Below are 16,977 nucleotides of genomic sequence, written 5' to 3' on the forward strand. Positions count from 1 at the left end.
TTATCTGGGAGCTTCCTCTCCCTCGCCCTGCACGCTCACTCCCTTGCTTACCCTGGCTTTGACAGATGAGGCTTGGCCAGCTTACTGAGACACCAGTTTGCTGATGGTACACTCTGTTCTCCAAGAGCCAGTGGAGACTGGCAAGGCAGTGCTGGGGCTTTTGTGGCCTTGTTGAAATACAGAGCTTCGTGGAGAGGCGTCAGTTGGTTAGCCCACAGGAAGCAAGATTAAAAAGCAGACTTTTCGGTGCTGGTAAGCCACCACAAAATTTCAGGAACCTGAGACGTTAAAGCAACCTCTTACACATCCTATTTATAACACCTTATCCCCTAGGCAAAAGGATAATTTATGATGTTGGGAAGAAATGTGGGGCACATGAATATACAAACATACTTGCTTCAATTAAAATAAGTTCTTTACCATGTCGAAAGGGACACGTTATGTTATGCAATCTTTATTGAAATATCAATTATGCGAACATATCAATTTGCATTACATATAAAAGATTAGGGGGTCCAAGCTAGTTAAGCTAGGGGCTAAGCTTCGGGCGATCCTTGGGTCCAACTGTAGACTTGCCTCAGCTGAGCAAAGTGTTCGAGATGCTCTACTGCTTCAGAAGATTAGCAATATATGCAGAAGCTAAATCATTTAAATCTTTAAACATGAAAAGCAGAACCTCATAGTCAAGGAAGAACTTAACAGACAGCTGATATAGGTTGAATAATACTGGCGTAATATGCTACGGCTTGTTTTGGCTATATTGATTTTTAGAGTGGATGTAGATAAACCAACACAGACTGCACCAAGATCCTTAATATGTCTTTAAGTTTCAAAGAATAGCTAAATCAGCAACCTTATTGGGGCCGGATTAAGTACCTACATCAGTATCCCTGTTTTAGCTTTTAGGTCTTTTACACAGCTAAGTAGCTGTGCTGCTTTACACACAGTAGCTGTGCTGCTGAATCTAGCAGAAATTAAAAGTATAATTGTGCGTTTATACTTGATTATACAAGTATAATCATTGGAGTAGAAGTGAAAGCTAACAGTATGATTGTGGATTACATGTTGGATATTACATGGCTGAATATAAAAAAAAAAAATTAGTAAGGGGGATAAAACAGAGCCTTGTGGGACACCACATTGCACTGGCTCTCATTACTCATGTTGCCCTTTGAACTCCATTTCAATGCCCCCCAAACAACAACCCAACCAGAAAACAGAAGAGAAAACCCATGAAGTCACCCCGAGTCATTTGGTTAAAACCAGTGCAGTTGATGTCAGCAGTCTGTCTAGCATTGATATCTTCATCTTAGCTGTACAGAGAGCTTAAACAAAAAGAGCCAACTTAATTAACAACAGTTGTCTAAAACCTTTGAAAATGGGGAAATCTCAAATTAAACATGTGTGTGTGGAAAGAGCTCTGAGGGACAGTACAGAGGAAACAGAGCTCTTCTACGCCAGAGACATGCACTTCTGAAGTGAAGATAAAGAGAGTAAATAAACCACATCAATCACTGTGCTTTGTCTATGGTGCTGGTTGCAATGCTGTAATGACATGGGCATGTACTCTGTGTGTGTATTCATGTGGGTGTCCACTCGTTCAATGATATCACCCTGCGTGTTACACTTATCGAGGTGTTTATGAAAGCCGTGGAACACACACATGCACCGAGTGCAATAAAAAAGGCTCCAGCTTTACATCAAAGCCACCCACTCAGGCCTAAAACAAGCAACACTTTCAGAGGAGTCCAGAGGCCACCCTCAATCCAACCATCAGATAACACCGAGGAGGAGAGGAGGGGACCGGCTCGGGTCAGTCAATAACTTGTTAATCTTTCACAGACCAAGTGAGAACTTCTAAAAGCAGAGCTGTTTGATCCGAAGCAGGAGTCTGCTTTGATATTAGCAAGGACGTACTGACGGATCTGGTCCTAGTGAACTGTATTGACTTTGTAGCAATCCACCATGAGCTGTGAGAATGTAATACAGTTTCCCTTCCTCTGGGCTGCAGGGAGGAGTGCAGTGGATTCCACAGATGACTGGAGAGCATCAGCATCCTGTGGCTGGGAGCCTTGTTTGTCTGGGCAAATTGGTACCAAGAGCATGCTTGTCAAACACACTCGTGGCACAGCACTCCTGTGGCGTCCGGGTTTAGAGCAGCTCTTCACATTCTAAGCCAGGAAACCTCATCCACTATTTATGTAAGGGGTTAGAGAAAAGAGGTGAAAGAGGAAAAGGTGATCATGGTTCATTTGTTAAACAGCCAGAATAAAAAAAAAAAAGCATTTTACCACTAAACGTGGGAGGAACAAGGAAGTAAAGATGTTTAGCATCAGTAACTGTATTTAAAGTCCACATCATTTTTAAACATTCTACTATACATCCATCCGTGCTTTACTGCGCCGCCTATAACCCAAAGCTCGTCAGTGCTGTGGTAGTAGAAAAAGCACATTCTCCCACAGAGGCTTAGCCAGCCTTATGTGGCTTTTTGTGTGAATGTTAAAAGCCCAAAAACAAATTGGTAAAACCACAATCTCCAGATAAGAGGGGCGAACAGATGAAACGCGTAATCCTTTGTATTTTTCGCCAGACAGTGGATGATAATCTCATTTCATCTAAATGTTCTCTTTTATTTCAGAGAATGTCCTGTTAACTAATTAATCCCCTGAAACATTCACCATAGCAGATCAGATTTCACAGTTCTTCGTGACGCTTCAACGCTAATGCCGTTCAGACGGAGGTGAGCTCAAGGTTCTTCCTGGACAATGGCTGATTCATTTTAGATTGGGGAAGAGGTTTTTGATGGTTCAGGAAAACAGAGGGACCTAAAAGAGTGCAAAGTAAAGCAGCCCAGCTGATACAGCCAGCAAAGAGCCACAAAGTGTAGAAGCATGATGCTGTCAGCCAACATGGCTGATCATTCATATATAAACAAGGAAGAAAAGATGCATTCTGGGGTGACAGAATGGCTTCATTTCACTTGGTTTAAATGTGGGTTTAACATAGACTTTCAGAAAAAAGCTATTGAAATTTTACTGTGGTAGAGCTACAGACTTAAAAAAAAAAAATCAAAGTTTCACGCGTTATTGAAAAAACATTTGGCTTGAATCAAATATAGTATCCTTTCCAGAAATGCTGCCTTTTAGTTCTTTATATTCTCCTTAAAACATATACGGTGTCCAGGCTATAAGTTATTTTATGCATCATTATAAAGTTACCTCTATGCAAAGCAGCAGAAATATAAAAATAAGAAAACAAGATAATAAAAAAAATAGAAACAATCACTGAAGATTTGTGAATCTGTTACATTCAACATGGTTTGGTTAGTAGAAATGCATCTAAGCAATCAACTAATATTTACTGACAAAATAATGCTACGTGCATACCAGCAGTGTTATCAGACTGCGAATGGTCTAAAATGTGTCACACAAAATCCCCAGACACAGTCCAGGGGTGGTAAAAAAACAAAGCTATGCATGATAAGATTCTTGCTACGCTCACTTATCTGGCAGAAAAGCATATCCAGAGAACAAAAAGAGGTTTGAAAAAAAAAACAAAACAAAAAAAAAAAACAACAATGTGATCAACTTCTCGAAACAAAGTCTATGCTCGAGGCAAATTCCACTAAAACTGAGCTCCCTGCTGGCAAGGGCATTAAAATAGACAACTTCTCAGCTAGAACCTGTAATCATTTCTGACTGTCCCACTGTGTTCAAGCTCTGTGCAAAACTGAAAGATGATCCTCAGCTACTGTTTCTCTCTCTCTCTCTCTCTCTCACACACACACACACACACACACACACACAAAAACACACACCCCAACACCCCTTAGCAAATTAGATTCTGAGCTCCACAAAAGAGAAAGTAAAAAAAATAAAAAATATTGCGTATTTCATGGTAAATAAACCTTTTTTTTCGCTTCACAGGGTGCTGCATTGTTGCATCCTATGCACAGGGATTTTTGTTTTCAGCTTGTCTTCCTTTCCAAACTTATAGAATGACAGAGCAGGCATGACAGAAAAAATCTGTTTTACGGAAGCGCTTCTGAAGCTGGAGTCTTAAAATGTCCATAGCAATTTTTACACCACTGGGTACAGGTTTAGAATGTAGGGTATCTTTTTTTTTTTTTTTTAACCTCAAAATATGTTGTATAGAGTAAGCTGAACAGGCGGCATGGTGGTGCATCGTGCAGTATTGCAGCCGCACAGCTCCAGGGTGTCCGGGTTACAGTCTGTATTAGGTTTCACATGTTTACCTGTGTCCATGTGGGATTCCTCTGGGCTTTCCGGTTTCCTCCCGCCTCCCAAAAGCATGCCGGTACGTGGATTAGCTGGTTTAAATTGCCTCGAGGTGTGAATGAGCATGTGGAAGTGTGTGTGCCCACTGACGACCTATCCAGGGTGTATTCCCGCCTCACGCCAGTGTTCCTGGGATAAGCTCTGCATGCACCGCAACCCTGACCATGATAAAGCACTTACCGGAGATTAATGAATATAAATATGAATATGAATGAATATGCAGAACTCAACATAATCCAGAGAGCGCTGGTAATAATGAATTAGACATCACCCGAACAAGAACAGAGCTGTGCTGAACTGATCTACCATGAAGAAGTGATTAAACAGGATAACAGTGATTCTCCTAGCTATAGGAGAGGATACACTCTCACGCTGCACACCGCTAACACATTACACTTACAGGAAAGCAGTTTATTCGGTGCTAAGCTGAACTCTAGCTGTCACGTCCTCCAAATTAAGCCTAAATGAAATTGACGTACAAGTGTGCACAGTGCCCTGTAGTAGCCTTTAGTTACACACCTATGAATAGATCTTACAAAACCACAAAGCAAGTGCCAGCTACCCGCATGGCCACCATTCTCCATCCTCGTCCTTCTGTTGTGTGTCCAACATATACTGCTGAGTTGGGTTTCTTACACGACTGGGTTTTTTTTGGAGTAGGGATCTGTGCTTGCCAGTCAGTGTCAAATCACTGCATTGTCTTAGGGCTTGTCTTTTCCATTTTTGAAATCTACCCACTCCGGAGGGAGCTGTGGTCGACCCTACAGCAAACGTGACACTTTCCACTGCGGCTGTGAGCTCTTGCACATAATTCCCTCGGAACCAAGGCGGCTAGGAGACAGAGAGCGTTTCCCGCTAATTAAAATCAATCCCTCTACCCTGAGCCGGGAGGCCAGAAACCAACAATGCTGAAGGACTTGTTTTTTGATCATGTGCCCTAATGACTGCATGTCTGTGTGTGTGACCACTCATGAGGAATATTCAGCCTGACCTTGTTATTCCCTGTCTAGAGGCTCTTTTTAGTCTCCAGAAACTAGGGGATTTCTCCCAGCCTCTTTGGTGCTGAGCAATTTCATAATTTTGAAACAATTATTACAGTCCTTTCGATTTATGCCTGGACAAATGAAGTGATAACAGACACATCCCATTATTTCCGACTAAAGCAGACAAGTGGAAGGTTAAGCTGTTTGAAGTTTTGTGCGCCCTGCTGTTATCTAAACTGAGTCGCCTGGAGTACTCTCTGCATGGGGCAGGGGACGGCTGACAAAGAGCTGTGCTGGAAGCGTAACACTCACTGGACCTGAGTGGGGCCTCCTGAGCCGGGGCTACGACCTCTGTCTAATTCTATAAAGAAAGAGTTACCACAACACTACGTCAAGCTTTCACTGGACGTTGATGCAGCTGTACCAGCTCTCTAAGAGTTTAGTTAATTTTAGCAGTCAAACCAGATTTTTAGGGTTTTAATTTGAAGTCCCTGCGTCATTATTTTATGTAAGAACCTTCAGAACATAGGAAAAAGAAACTCACAGTACACAACATTTAAATAGCGCGTCACACTCTGGTGAATGCAGAAGCTGTGTTTGTGTTTTGTTCGGCATTGCAAAGTAGCCAAGCCAACTCGCAAACATGAAAAGGCTTTGTGGATGATGGTCACTGTGTCATTCACCAGAGCAACAGGACACTAGCTGTAGCTCCAGTACAGCTCTCCTCCATGCAGGTTAATAGGCCAAAGGTTGCTCTAAGCTCACAGGCATAAAGGTTAACCAACAGCGCCCCCAAGAGACAAGCCATTTCAGTTTAAACTCCCTCTCCCTATATATATATATATATATATATATATATATATATATATATATATATATATATATAATATCCTTCCTATACTCTCATGTAATGTTTGCGTTCATATAATTACAATAAGGCTCTGACAAGGTATATATGAGTAAAATATAGACAGGCTTGAATAAAAAATAAGTATCTCTCCCTTCATCCTTTTATCCCGGAGGGATCACCAACATTTTTATTACCACTGTAAATATAAAAAACCTACCTTAAACTTAAGCGCATCAGGGGAAAAAAGTACAAAGTACAAAGTATGCACCCCCCACCTCCCACCACAGTACACATCCATTTTCTATCAGTAATATAATAAATCATAAATTCTCAATCTGAGAAGCAGATGAGGCCGCAGGAGATTTTTTACTAACCATAAAGTTTAATATTTAAAACTGTCATATTATTATTATTATTATGGGCAGCATGGTGCCACAGTGGGTAGTGTTGCTGCCTCACACCTCCAGGGTTCCCAGATTGAGCTGAGTTCTGAGTCCTGAGCTCAGTTTACTGTCTGTATGGAAGTTCTGCGCATGCACTCCCTGCATCTGCACCGGTTTCCTCTGGGTTTTCCAGTTTCCTCCCACCTCACAAAAACATAACAGTAGGTGAAAAGGCTAAAAAGAGATTATGAGATTATTACTGTGAAAATTTCATTAGCCTTCATTCAATTTGGAGCTCCTCTTAAGCCCATTTTACACCAGACTACAGCAGCATCGTGTCCAACATGCTGTCATGTTAATCAAAGTGGCTTTACACCAAACACTAGCAGTGCACAGAGCAGCTATTTTTAAAATAAAAATAAGTGTAATTTCCCATGGCACGGTCACAGTTTCAAGCTAGAAACACTACAATATATTTTGTGGTGCATGCCTATAATCTAAACAGCACATGGGCTCTATATCAGCCTGAAGCCCTGCTGCAGCAGCTCATGCCAAACTTTGTAAAAGTTCTAACTGCCACAGAGCATGTAAGTGAAAATCTCACTGGATTAACAGAATTCATATAAACAGTGGTAATTAATGTTTATAACATTGACAGGTATTTACACGTTAAATGTATTAAAACAAAAAGAACAGAAACGAAAAATAGCGTTACTAGCCAAAAATGTTGAGAAACCCTATAATAAACCTTCAGTTCCAAGGATCTAAATCTACATCCAGATTTGTGTAAAGCTGATTTGTGACAAGTTCTCTTGTTAAATGTGCTATACAAATGAAACTGAACTGAATAAAAGGATCCAAATTCTCTCCCACCAGTGAAATTCATCATCTAAGCGAGCAGTGACGTGTCTAACAAGCACCTGAAATGAAAAAGAGGACGACAGCTAAGCAGGGGTGGAAAATGAGCCGTCTTGCGTGGACTTTCCCACAGTGCATTAATAAGGACAGGTATTTGAAGGATTCCTCTAAGGGCACTGGCAAGCAGCAGCTTTCAGCACCTCCTTATTAACTGGCCACTCTACCTGCGACACTCATCGCATAATACGCTAGCTGTAGTGGATTTCCGGAAGGACAAACACAATGATGTGCAAAAGCACAAAGGTGTTCTAATGACTGGCTATCACAGAGGACTGGCACATGCAAGGTCAGGTCAAGGGCACTGCTATATCACATGATGAGACTTTCAGAGAGCTCTGATGTGATGAATGTCACTCCTGCCTCTGTGTCACTGTGAGGTAAAGCATGTTGTGACATGCGGAAGTAAATGTATAATGAATTACCAACTTGACCCACATCATCTTCAACAGAGCGATCACTTCAAATTTCTTTTCATCTTTGAGGGGGTGAAACCGGACCTGACGGGGCTCGGGGGCTTTGGCAGTACTTCATCCACACATCAGGGTTAAGTTAGCACTTTCACATGGACAGACATGAACTGATCAGTCAGTGTGCTAGTGTGTTAAAAGGCCTGGATGTAGACTTTGTGCCACAGGGGCAGTAATCACTCATTTCAACTCAAGGCCTGGTGCCAGACGCTTTCTAAAGTAGATGATCAGATCACATCTTTAAAAAAAAAATAACATCTTACACCATCCCACAAAGCCACTGCAAATCTTATGACATTTAGAAAGTGAAGCATTTCACGGGCATTGGCAGTGCTACATGGTGCTTTTCGCCATTTTCACATCTCATCAAATCTTTCCCAAATTCCACCATATGCACATAAACACTTAGGATCAAGTACAAATATAGAGCTGTTAACTTTAATAAATGTGGGGTTTCAGTGCTTTGCTGAGGTTCAGTAAGGCACTGTAAATGTGTACACTTACCACTCGGGTTGAATGCCATACAGGATATGGGTTTATCATGAGCTGGAAAATGAGCGACCACTCCCTCTCCATCAGAGTCTTCACTTACAAGTACCTACAGATGCACAGAAAAAGCATCACAATATTAAAGACGTCAAATTAAAAAAATGACTCAGTTTACCTAGAAAATTATTGGCAAAATCATTCTGTGATGTGCTGTAATCTGATTAGTTACATAAAATAGTATGGAAGAAAGATGTGAAAAGTTATGCTCTTAGACAGACTGCATTCAGCTGACCAAACATAACCAAATATAATTTACTGCATTCACTTTACCGCCAAAGAAGAGCACACTGCAATGCACACTACCGTAATGCCTGAATACAAAGATGCAGCCTAACTAAAGCAGGAAAATAATCAATGAGTGGGTGGTGTGATGTAGCCAGATGTGAAAAGGAGTTTCTGTTACCACACCAGAGTTGATACCCTGAATAACAGCATGTCCTAAAGTGTTCTATTCCTCCCACACCACAGAAATTTTCCAACAACTACAATTTATTGTGATCGGATTTCATGGTAAATCACTGATTAAGCATTAATGAGACACTCTCCATAAAAGATACAGAAACAGCTCCCAGAAAGCTTCACCATATCATTAATTACACACGTTTTTTTAATCCATTTATATGGAGTGTTTGTCATTACTATAGAAAGGATAGCATACTGTATTAGAATGATACGTAATTATAAACTTCTGCCTGAGAAAATAAATCAACACCTTCTGTCCAATCAGAATTGAGCATTAAGCAGTGCTGTGGTATAAAAATGCAATGCATATGTACATACAGGCTTACACAAACAAACACACACATGCTCATGTGTACATCATGTATGTCTACGATAGCTAGGACCAGAACCTGAAAAATGAAAGAATAAATGAAGTGTTGAAAGAGTTAAAACACACACACAGCAGGAGGAAACTCTAGACTGTCTCTCTGCTAATAGATATCCAAAAGAGATTAATAGCTCTCAGTTAAAAGAGCAGCACTATGGATCTGTAACTCATCCTTTATGTGTTCCTACACAAAAAAAAAAAAAAAAAAAAAAAAACAACCTGAGATTGAGAAAGAGAAGGAGGAGTAAGGAAAGCGAAAGCAGACAGACAGGAAAAGGGCAAAAAAGAAGATAAAGAAGAGCAAGCTAGAGAGAGAGAGAGAGAGAGAGAGAGAGAGAGAGAGAGATGGTGCTCCACAAGCGGCCATTCTCTAGTCAGTGGCCCTCTGTGAAAGTCGACTCATGAAAGAGATTATAACTAAGGCCAGACATGAGGAGGCCAAAGAGAAGAGTGATAAATCTAGCGGGGTGTTGCATTAAGGAGCATGCCGCTCATTTTAATAGAACCCAGTCCAAACACAAAACAGCCTTGCTCTCAAACTAAGACATTTTAGTTCAGACTCACAAAAAACGCCCCAGTGACAAAAAACAGGTCTCATACCAGACAACAGATAATGTTTTACAGGGATTCAGGTATGACTGAAAATTTATGTGAAAAAAAGCACTCTTCAGGGAATGAGATGAAAAGCAGGAGAAGGAGAAAACTCTGGAGGATGTTATAAACGCAGTATCTAGCCACTAAATTATTGCGTAGTTATAACAAAGAGCTGTTGAATTCTCAAATCTTATTGGTTAGATGGTGTTGATTTATTTTCTATAACAACAATATTTTCCGCTTTAATTCAAATCACAGTTTTTATGTTAATGTGCTGCTTCTAATCTGTTATTATTTCTATAGTAACAACATACACAGGGGCTTGCATGGCAGACGCTCTATATAATCTAAGAAAAATGATATCCAGATTTTTTTTAAAAAAATATGAAAGATGTATAATCATTAATATGCTAATAAGCTTTCAATAAAAAGATGTTTCTGTTTATTTAACATTTATGGAAGGAGTCTCCAGTGTCAGTGCCTTGTAACGGTTTTCCAACAATGGACAAAGAGAGAGAGAAAAAAAGAGAGTCTGGTGAGGAAAGGACGTGAGGTGAGGTATAACGTAAATGATAACAGGAACTAACATTCCACAACATGAAAGATAACTATAAATGGTTAAAAGTACTTTGATTTGTTATTTAATAAAAATAAAAATTGTAGTCGTTAACAAATGATGTAGTAAAAGAGGAATAAAATACTTGAGATGTGCTGTTACTGGAAAATAATCAGGTTTGATGGGGTAATGGTGTCACATCATTCGGTCGTTGATTACTTTCCTATAACAGCACTCCCCTTTGTGTTCTAGCCCTTATGTATCACATCGGAACACGAGGAACACGACCTGTCATGTGCAGTTACACGTGTGCCAGCCACAGAAACATGAAAAAACTGCATTATGAAACAGGTGTGGCAAAGTGGCCTACTTCTTGGGAGGTTAGTTCTCATCTACATCATGCTGTAGAGGCAAATATTTATGGCATCGGTTTTTCCGCAGCTTTCAGATGATGAGGTGAAAGTGTTGACTCTGGTGAAACAGAAGGCGTGGGTAATGCAGAATAAATCACACCTCTGAATGGGTGTAGCGTGTGAGGTCGAGCCTCTGTGGACACTCTGGTTTAACCTTCAGATTTTTAACAGCCCAGGGAACCAGACGAGCTGTTTACACGGGTCAAAATCAACACGGGGTGAGAGAGGGGGAAAAAAAGGAACATGAGAGAAATCTGTTCCAACTTAACCTCTGTCTGAGTAAAAATCCTTGAACGAGAGAACTGCAAACATTTAAACTGGCCTGTTAAGCTGACACTCCATTAAATAGATCCTGTGTGATAGATGAACACCTGGGAGCAGTTTCTGCTTGTCCACAACAGAGGGTCTAAAAAAGAAATGATGGTCTTCTCGGGTGGAATGGTGTTCATCTTCAGACACATTCGGCTTTCAGAAAAAGAGAGGACAGAATGTGACCAGTCTTCCCTTCACCTCTGCTCACCTGGCTCTCATCTCTCACTACAGCAGTCCTCGTGCCAGGACAGCCGAGGTACAGGAAGTGGTATTGAGTCATAAGCCTGGCAGTCACCGTCCTGGCACAAACTCTGAACTTACAGAATCTGTTCCCTTATAACATAGTGATGACAAATCAGGGTAAGACATAATGCGTCTTGAAAAAGAATGCTGAATGGGATTAATAAACGATGCAGAATGATTCAGGATGCTTTTCCATCAAGGTCAGACTAATGTAACAAACTTACAAAATATATATATATATATATATATATATATATATATATATATATATACACACATATATATATATATATATATATATATATATATATATGTGTGTGTGTGTGTGTGTGTGTGTGTGTAAATGTAAAGTGACTACTGACATCAGTGTTACCTTTGCTGACAAACACTAAAACAAAAAATGTTCATCAACAACATTTTTTTTCTATGACGAAAACTAAACGTTAAATAATAATCCATCCTTCCACTCAAAATATATGATGAAATATAATGACATATTTCTCAACAAATAAAAATGCAAGGAAAATGTCAGAACCAGTCGACTGAACAAAGAGGAAATGTTTTTTTCCTGTACTCTATGCACACTCACTTTGAAAAGGTGAATACAGAAGGGAATTAATTAAGACACACTGTGTGCTATTTGCTTGGCCGCAATGTGCAACACGCGAGGTGAGAGGACACAGCTGGGTTTTTGCACATCACTTGACTCCAGTCTCCTCTGATCTGTGCATGTATGCTAACAGTAATGCGGTAGCCATGTGATAACTTCAACACACATCAAAGAAAGAGAAGGAGACTGGCATTATTAAGCCTGTAACAGAGGTGTAAAAGCCTATAATGGAGGCGTAAAGTTGTAAAACAATCTGGTGTTCCATTTAAGAAGGATTTAAAGCTTAGAAAATTATTGCATTTGCTTGTTAGAAATTAAAAAGCATGTATTTGTTTAAAACCATTAAAAGGTTATGTTTCACTTGTACAATCACCACACTACAACTAAAATAAGCACAAAATGTTTACAATAAATAGAAAGAAATTACTAAAACTGTTATGTATTTTCTTCAAAAGATTAAAATTAAACAGAAATACTGGCTGTTAAAATGCACACTGTATTGCATGTGTGTGTGTGTGTGTGTGTGTGTGTGTGTGTGTGTGTCTGTACCTGTCCCTCTCCCACAGTGTGTGTGTCTATGACAGTAACCACACCGGGTTGGTGAGGGCTGCGGCGGGTGCTGCTGTGGGCCGCGCTCTCTTCATCAGGTGCTCCAGAGGGCAGTGTGCCTGTAAGCTGGGTGACTACTTTACCCACCATAGTCAGCCCTGTCTTTAGTGTCTAAGGAAAGAAAAGGATAAAGGCAAAAACACTCAGTGAAGTTTTCCCACACTGAAGACACAAATGCAGATGAACTACAATTCATTCAATTCAATTCATTTCCTGCTCATAAGCCATAGATTCATGGTTTGCTGGCTTATCATCTTTTTAACATCCTTTACTAGGGCCAGAACAAATAAACAATGTATGTACATCATATGTTTAAGATCTCACGTCTTATTTTTATTAAACTAAAAGTCAATAAAAGCTTATCAAAACAAATTTCCTAAACTTTTAGACTGAATAAATCTTATAGCTTGATAAGAAAAAGACTTTGATTAATTGTGTCATATACGTATTCAGATATTATTTCCACTACGTATTTAGTCTACTGCAAATATAAATAAATATCAGTAATAATGAAACATCACTGTGGGAAAATACATTTTAAAAAATCCCAAGGAGGAAATGTTGTTCTTTTTTTTAACCATGAAAAATTGCCTTAAGAAAGTAAACCTTTTCTATACAAACTGGTATAATTTATAAGTGTGTAAGTGCAACTATTATTTGTTCTCTCTGTGGTAATGTAAAATTTTGGGTGAATTAATATTAAAATGAATTTAAAGATTAACTACTTAAGTAATTAAAATTTGAGTGTAATCCTTCAATTACTCACTAATTTCACACAATAGTAATTTTCTTTTATGTCAAACATACACAGAGTTTTCCTTGGACCTCAAGACAGTCTGCATTCACATCTTGCTTTCATTTTTGCCCAGGAGCAGCTTACGTCCACCAAGAAGCATCATACAACCCTAATGCTGAAATGGTCACAAACATCTTTCAAATGACAGTGGACTATGCTGTAGTAATTCTGTGTAAATCATTTAATTAAAAATAAAATAATTTAAAGGTAAAATGCAGTGTCCTGAATAGCTACCACCAGTTTTTAAGTACATTTATAGATTTTAGATTATAAAAAGAGAGACCACATTGATAAGTCTATTTGATATGACTTCATGCAATTAAAATTTTCCAACACCGATTCCTCAGCAGATAATTCAACAAATTACTAATTACAGTTCTAGAAGATCTCCATCTCCAACTCTTCTCTGAGCTCACAATATTTCCGGACATTTGTGGTTATGGCTGTGCAAATTCCAGCAAGATAAATATGTTATTCATTAGGTATCATCCAGACACATGGCGTGCGAATGAACTGTTCGAGTGTATTAGCTTAGCGATCTGAGTAACAGAGAGATAAGAAAGTGCTGGGACAGCAGGAGTCAGGAATAGGATCTGCCACCACCTACCCCCGCTGACCAGCGCCTTGATCAATGCTGACTGTTTGGATTAGCACTAAAAACTCCAACTGCAGTGATTAGAAAACACATTAGCGTTGATCAATTAGGCGGCAAACGCTTCTCTTAATAATTGATGGGCCAAGGCAATTTACACACAGTCTGTTAGTGGGCTTGTCAGAGCACTATCCAGAGGGCCCAACAAACACAGGCGCCACGAGGTATTGACGTTGCTGCTCGGCCTGAATGCTTGATTAAGCTCTTCAGGGGCCTAGACAGCACACAAACACACACACACACACGCACACAGACACACACACAGAGCAAGCAGCTCAGTACTACATCAAGTGAGAAACTAGCAAGAGACTCCACTTAAGCCGTGCTATCCATTTACCACAAGTACATGACTACTCAGCTTTACACAGACACCAAACATTGGAGCCACTACCCGAGTCACCTCAAACACTGTCCTGTGGCTGGCGTGACAGCCTTGCTCTCGAAGTCCCATCCCTCTCATTTACACAGTCTGTGCTCCGTCAGAATTCAATTTTCCCAAAGTCCCCATTGCCCCCCCTTCCAAAGCGTGGCACAGCCCCCCTCCTGGCATTGTGATTGAGTTACAGGACTGATGGGAGATAGCCCCCTGGCCCCTCGACAGCCGCACTCAGAGCCACTCAGCGCAGGGACGGCGTGTCAGAGCAGAGAAGGCGGTTATAAATCAAGGCTCCATCTGCAGACGGCCCCGTCTACGCATCAGGCCTTTTTTAACCATGTTTTCCTCCCTGCTAACCTTTAGGGCGCTCCTTTTGATGTATGCTACCATTAGGGCTAATGGTGCTTCTCTCACGTAAGCCGTTAGAGCTCGTTAGGGAGGGGAGTGGGCCGGCCTGGGAATACAGATGTGGGCTTAATAAATCAATTAACCTGCTGGGGAGAGGAGCCTAAAACCAGATGCATTGGGGAGTGTGTCAGAGAAGGATTATATCGGAATTAGTGTAAGTCCTACGGTAAACTGACTAATGTCTTGTAATATGGACAAATATTCTTGCTGAAATATCTTTATGGGATGGTTTCATAGATACTGTTAGCAAGACTATAAACAAAATAGTGAAAATACGTTCATATTAGGTGAGATAAAAGTACAAGTTTAAGTCTTGAACATACAGGCATTATAAAACCCAAAATACGACAGACGCAAATGTCTTTTGGGTGGCTAAATGCTGTTCTTTTTTACAAAAAATATATCACTCCACTCCTATATCTCTCTTATAAGGTGTTAACAGAAAAAAAAATCAAATGAAGAATGAGACACAAATGAGAAATTATCATTGAAAATAATGATTCACATTACAAAAAGTCTCTGTAAGTACAAAAAAAGTAAACCTTTGTCATGTTTTGAAAACACATTTCATCACTAAACCAAATATAGTATCCAGATAAAATAAAGAATACATTTTTACAAGAATACGTATGCCTATTCACAATAGAAGTCCAAAGAGGAATAGTGTTATAACTCAAAAGAAAAAGAATGAAAGGAAGTGCTGGGCAAGCCAAGACGTCCTCCTGGAAATTAGATTTATCAGTTACTGGAACAACTAGTGATATTTATATAGCAACACTGACAGTACTGTAATAAAATATTTTATGACTATTACTAGAATTTTACCAGAAACTTTACTAGTAACTTTCATAACTATAAACTATACACTGACTCTTTATGGTTAAAGTTTAGATAAGGCCCATAGTTACAATTACAGACTGGATTACAGTTCAGCTTAGAGTTAGTCTTTAAGTCAAGATTGAAGCACTTATTATTATTTTTAAGCTTAGGATTAGATACATATAGCTAAACTAAATCTTTTATTTGTGTCTGGTCCTTTCAAATATATTACACCCACAGTGTGTGTGTATGCTGCATACATGTCTACGTGTGTGTGTCTTGTATTGAAATAGAAGAGTTAAAAACGTCTACTCACTTTTGCAGCACTGATGACAGTGGCAGTGTAGGACTGGGAGTTATCTCCACATGCCCCGCCACGGGACTGATGACACCGGATCAGCTGCACGCACACACACACACACACACACACACACACACACACACACACACACACACACACACAATCATCATTAGTCCATGGAGGCCTGCCCGGTGTCTTCATACAGAAAGGGTGGACAGGGCCATTAGGACATCCCTGAACCCCTAACCCTTTCTACAGCTTACCTCCTCCAGACTTTCTGTCCCATTCCACATTTTAGGAATACAAAACTCACTCAGTGTTGGCCAAAAGTCATTACGCTACACCAGGCACACTGGCCCATCTGTTCATTACTGAGAAATGTCTGACCTCAATCATACAACAACAGCAAACAATACTCCATTAAATGAACTTGCAGCAAATCAGAAACTTTATATAAATACCATGCCACAATAAAATTGGGTCTAGTTTAAGTTGAATGAGACGCTTTGACTTTCTATGCATTATTTTAGTATACTCTTCTCATAACAATTTGAGGCTTTTAAGAGTGTCCACACAACACACTGAAAATTCTGAATGAGAGAAAAACACAGTGTTTATGATTTCTACCTTGTTCTCAGCGTAGGCCAGCCACCGGCTTCCTAATGCTATTGGGTTGAGATTGGGACCAGGACAAGGATAGCAGCCTGCAACGCAGAACGTGAACATTACACAATTTAACTAGCACTGCAACAGTAGAATCAAACAACAGTTACAGTCTTACAGTAGAAAATATTTCAGCAATGACAGTGTTTGTCATTTACCTGAGGTGGAAAAGAGCTTATATACTGTATTTCTCAAAAGAATTCAAGGAAGCTATTGTTTACAATTGCTACGCTGAAATAGGTGATAGCCTGGAACGCATTTATCTGCGCAGTATTTATTAGGTATGATCTTCACACTTGAGGATACAGGGTCCAATTTGTGTAAACTGAAATTGAGGGCTATGGCATT

At 39.8% G+C, this 16,977-nt stretch overlaps 1 protein-coding gene across 6 annotated transcripts in view; it reads right to left on the bottom strand.

Annotated features, from left to right (window-relative positions):
* bcas3 (BCAS3 microtubule associated cell migration factor) overlaps positions 1 to 16,977 on the bottom strand; it is a 202,862-nt gene that overhangs the window by 162,176 nt on the left and 23,709 nt on the right. For all 6 annotated transcript variants that reach the window (XM_026924234.3, XM_026924233.3, XM_026924231.3 and 3 more), the window contains exons 10-13: positions 16,594 to 16,670; positions 15,982 to 16,065; positions 12,555 to 12,725; positions 8,404 to 8,497 (exon numbers count right to left, since the gene is read on the bottom strand). In XM_026924234.3, coding sequence (XP_026780035.1) covers positions 8,404 to 8,497; positions 12,555 to 12,725; positions 15,982 to 16,065; positions 16,594 to 16,670 — 426 coding nt within the window. The remainder of the gene's footprint in view (positions 1 to 8,403; positions 8,498 to 12,554; positions 12,726 to 15,981; positions 16,066 to 16,593; positions 16,671 to 16,977) is intronic.

The sequence above is a fragment of the Pangasianodon hypophthalmus genome, chromosome 14 (genome assembly GCF_027358585.1).
Source record: "Pangasianodon hypophthalmus isolate fPanHyp1 chromosome 14, fPanHyp1.pri, whole genome shotgun sequence".
In the NCBI taxonomy this organism is placed as follows: Eukaryota; Metazoa; Chordata; class Actinopteri; order Siluriformes; family Pangasiidae; genus Pangasianodon; species Pangasianodon hypophthalmus.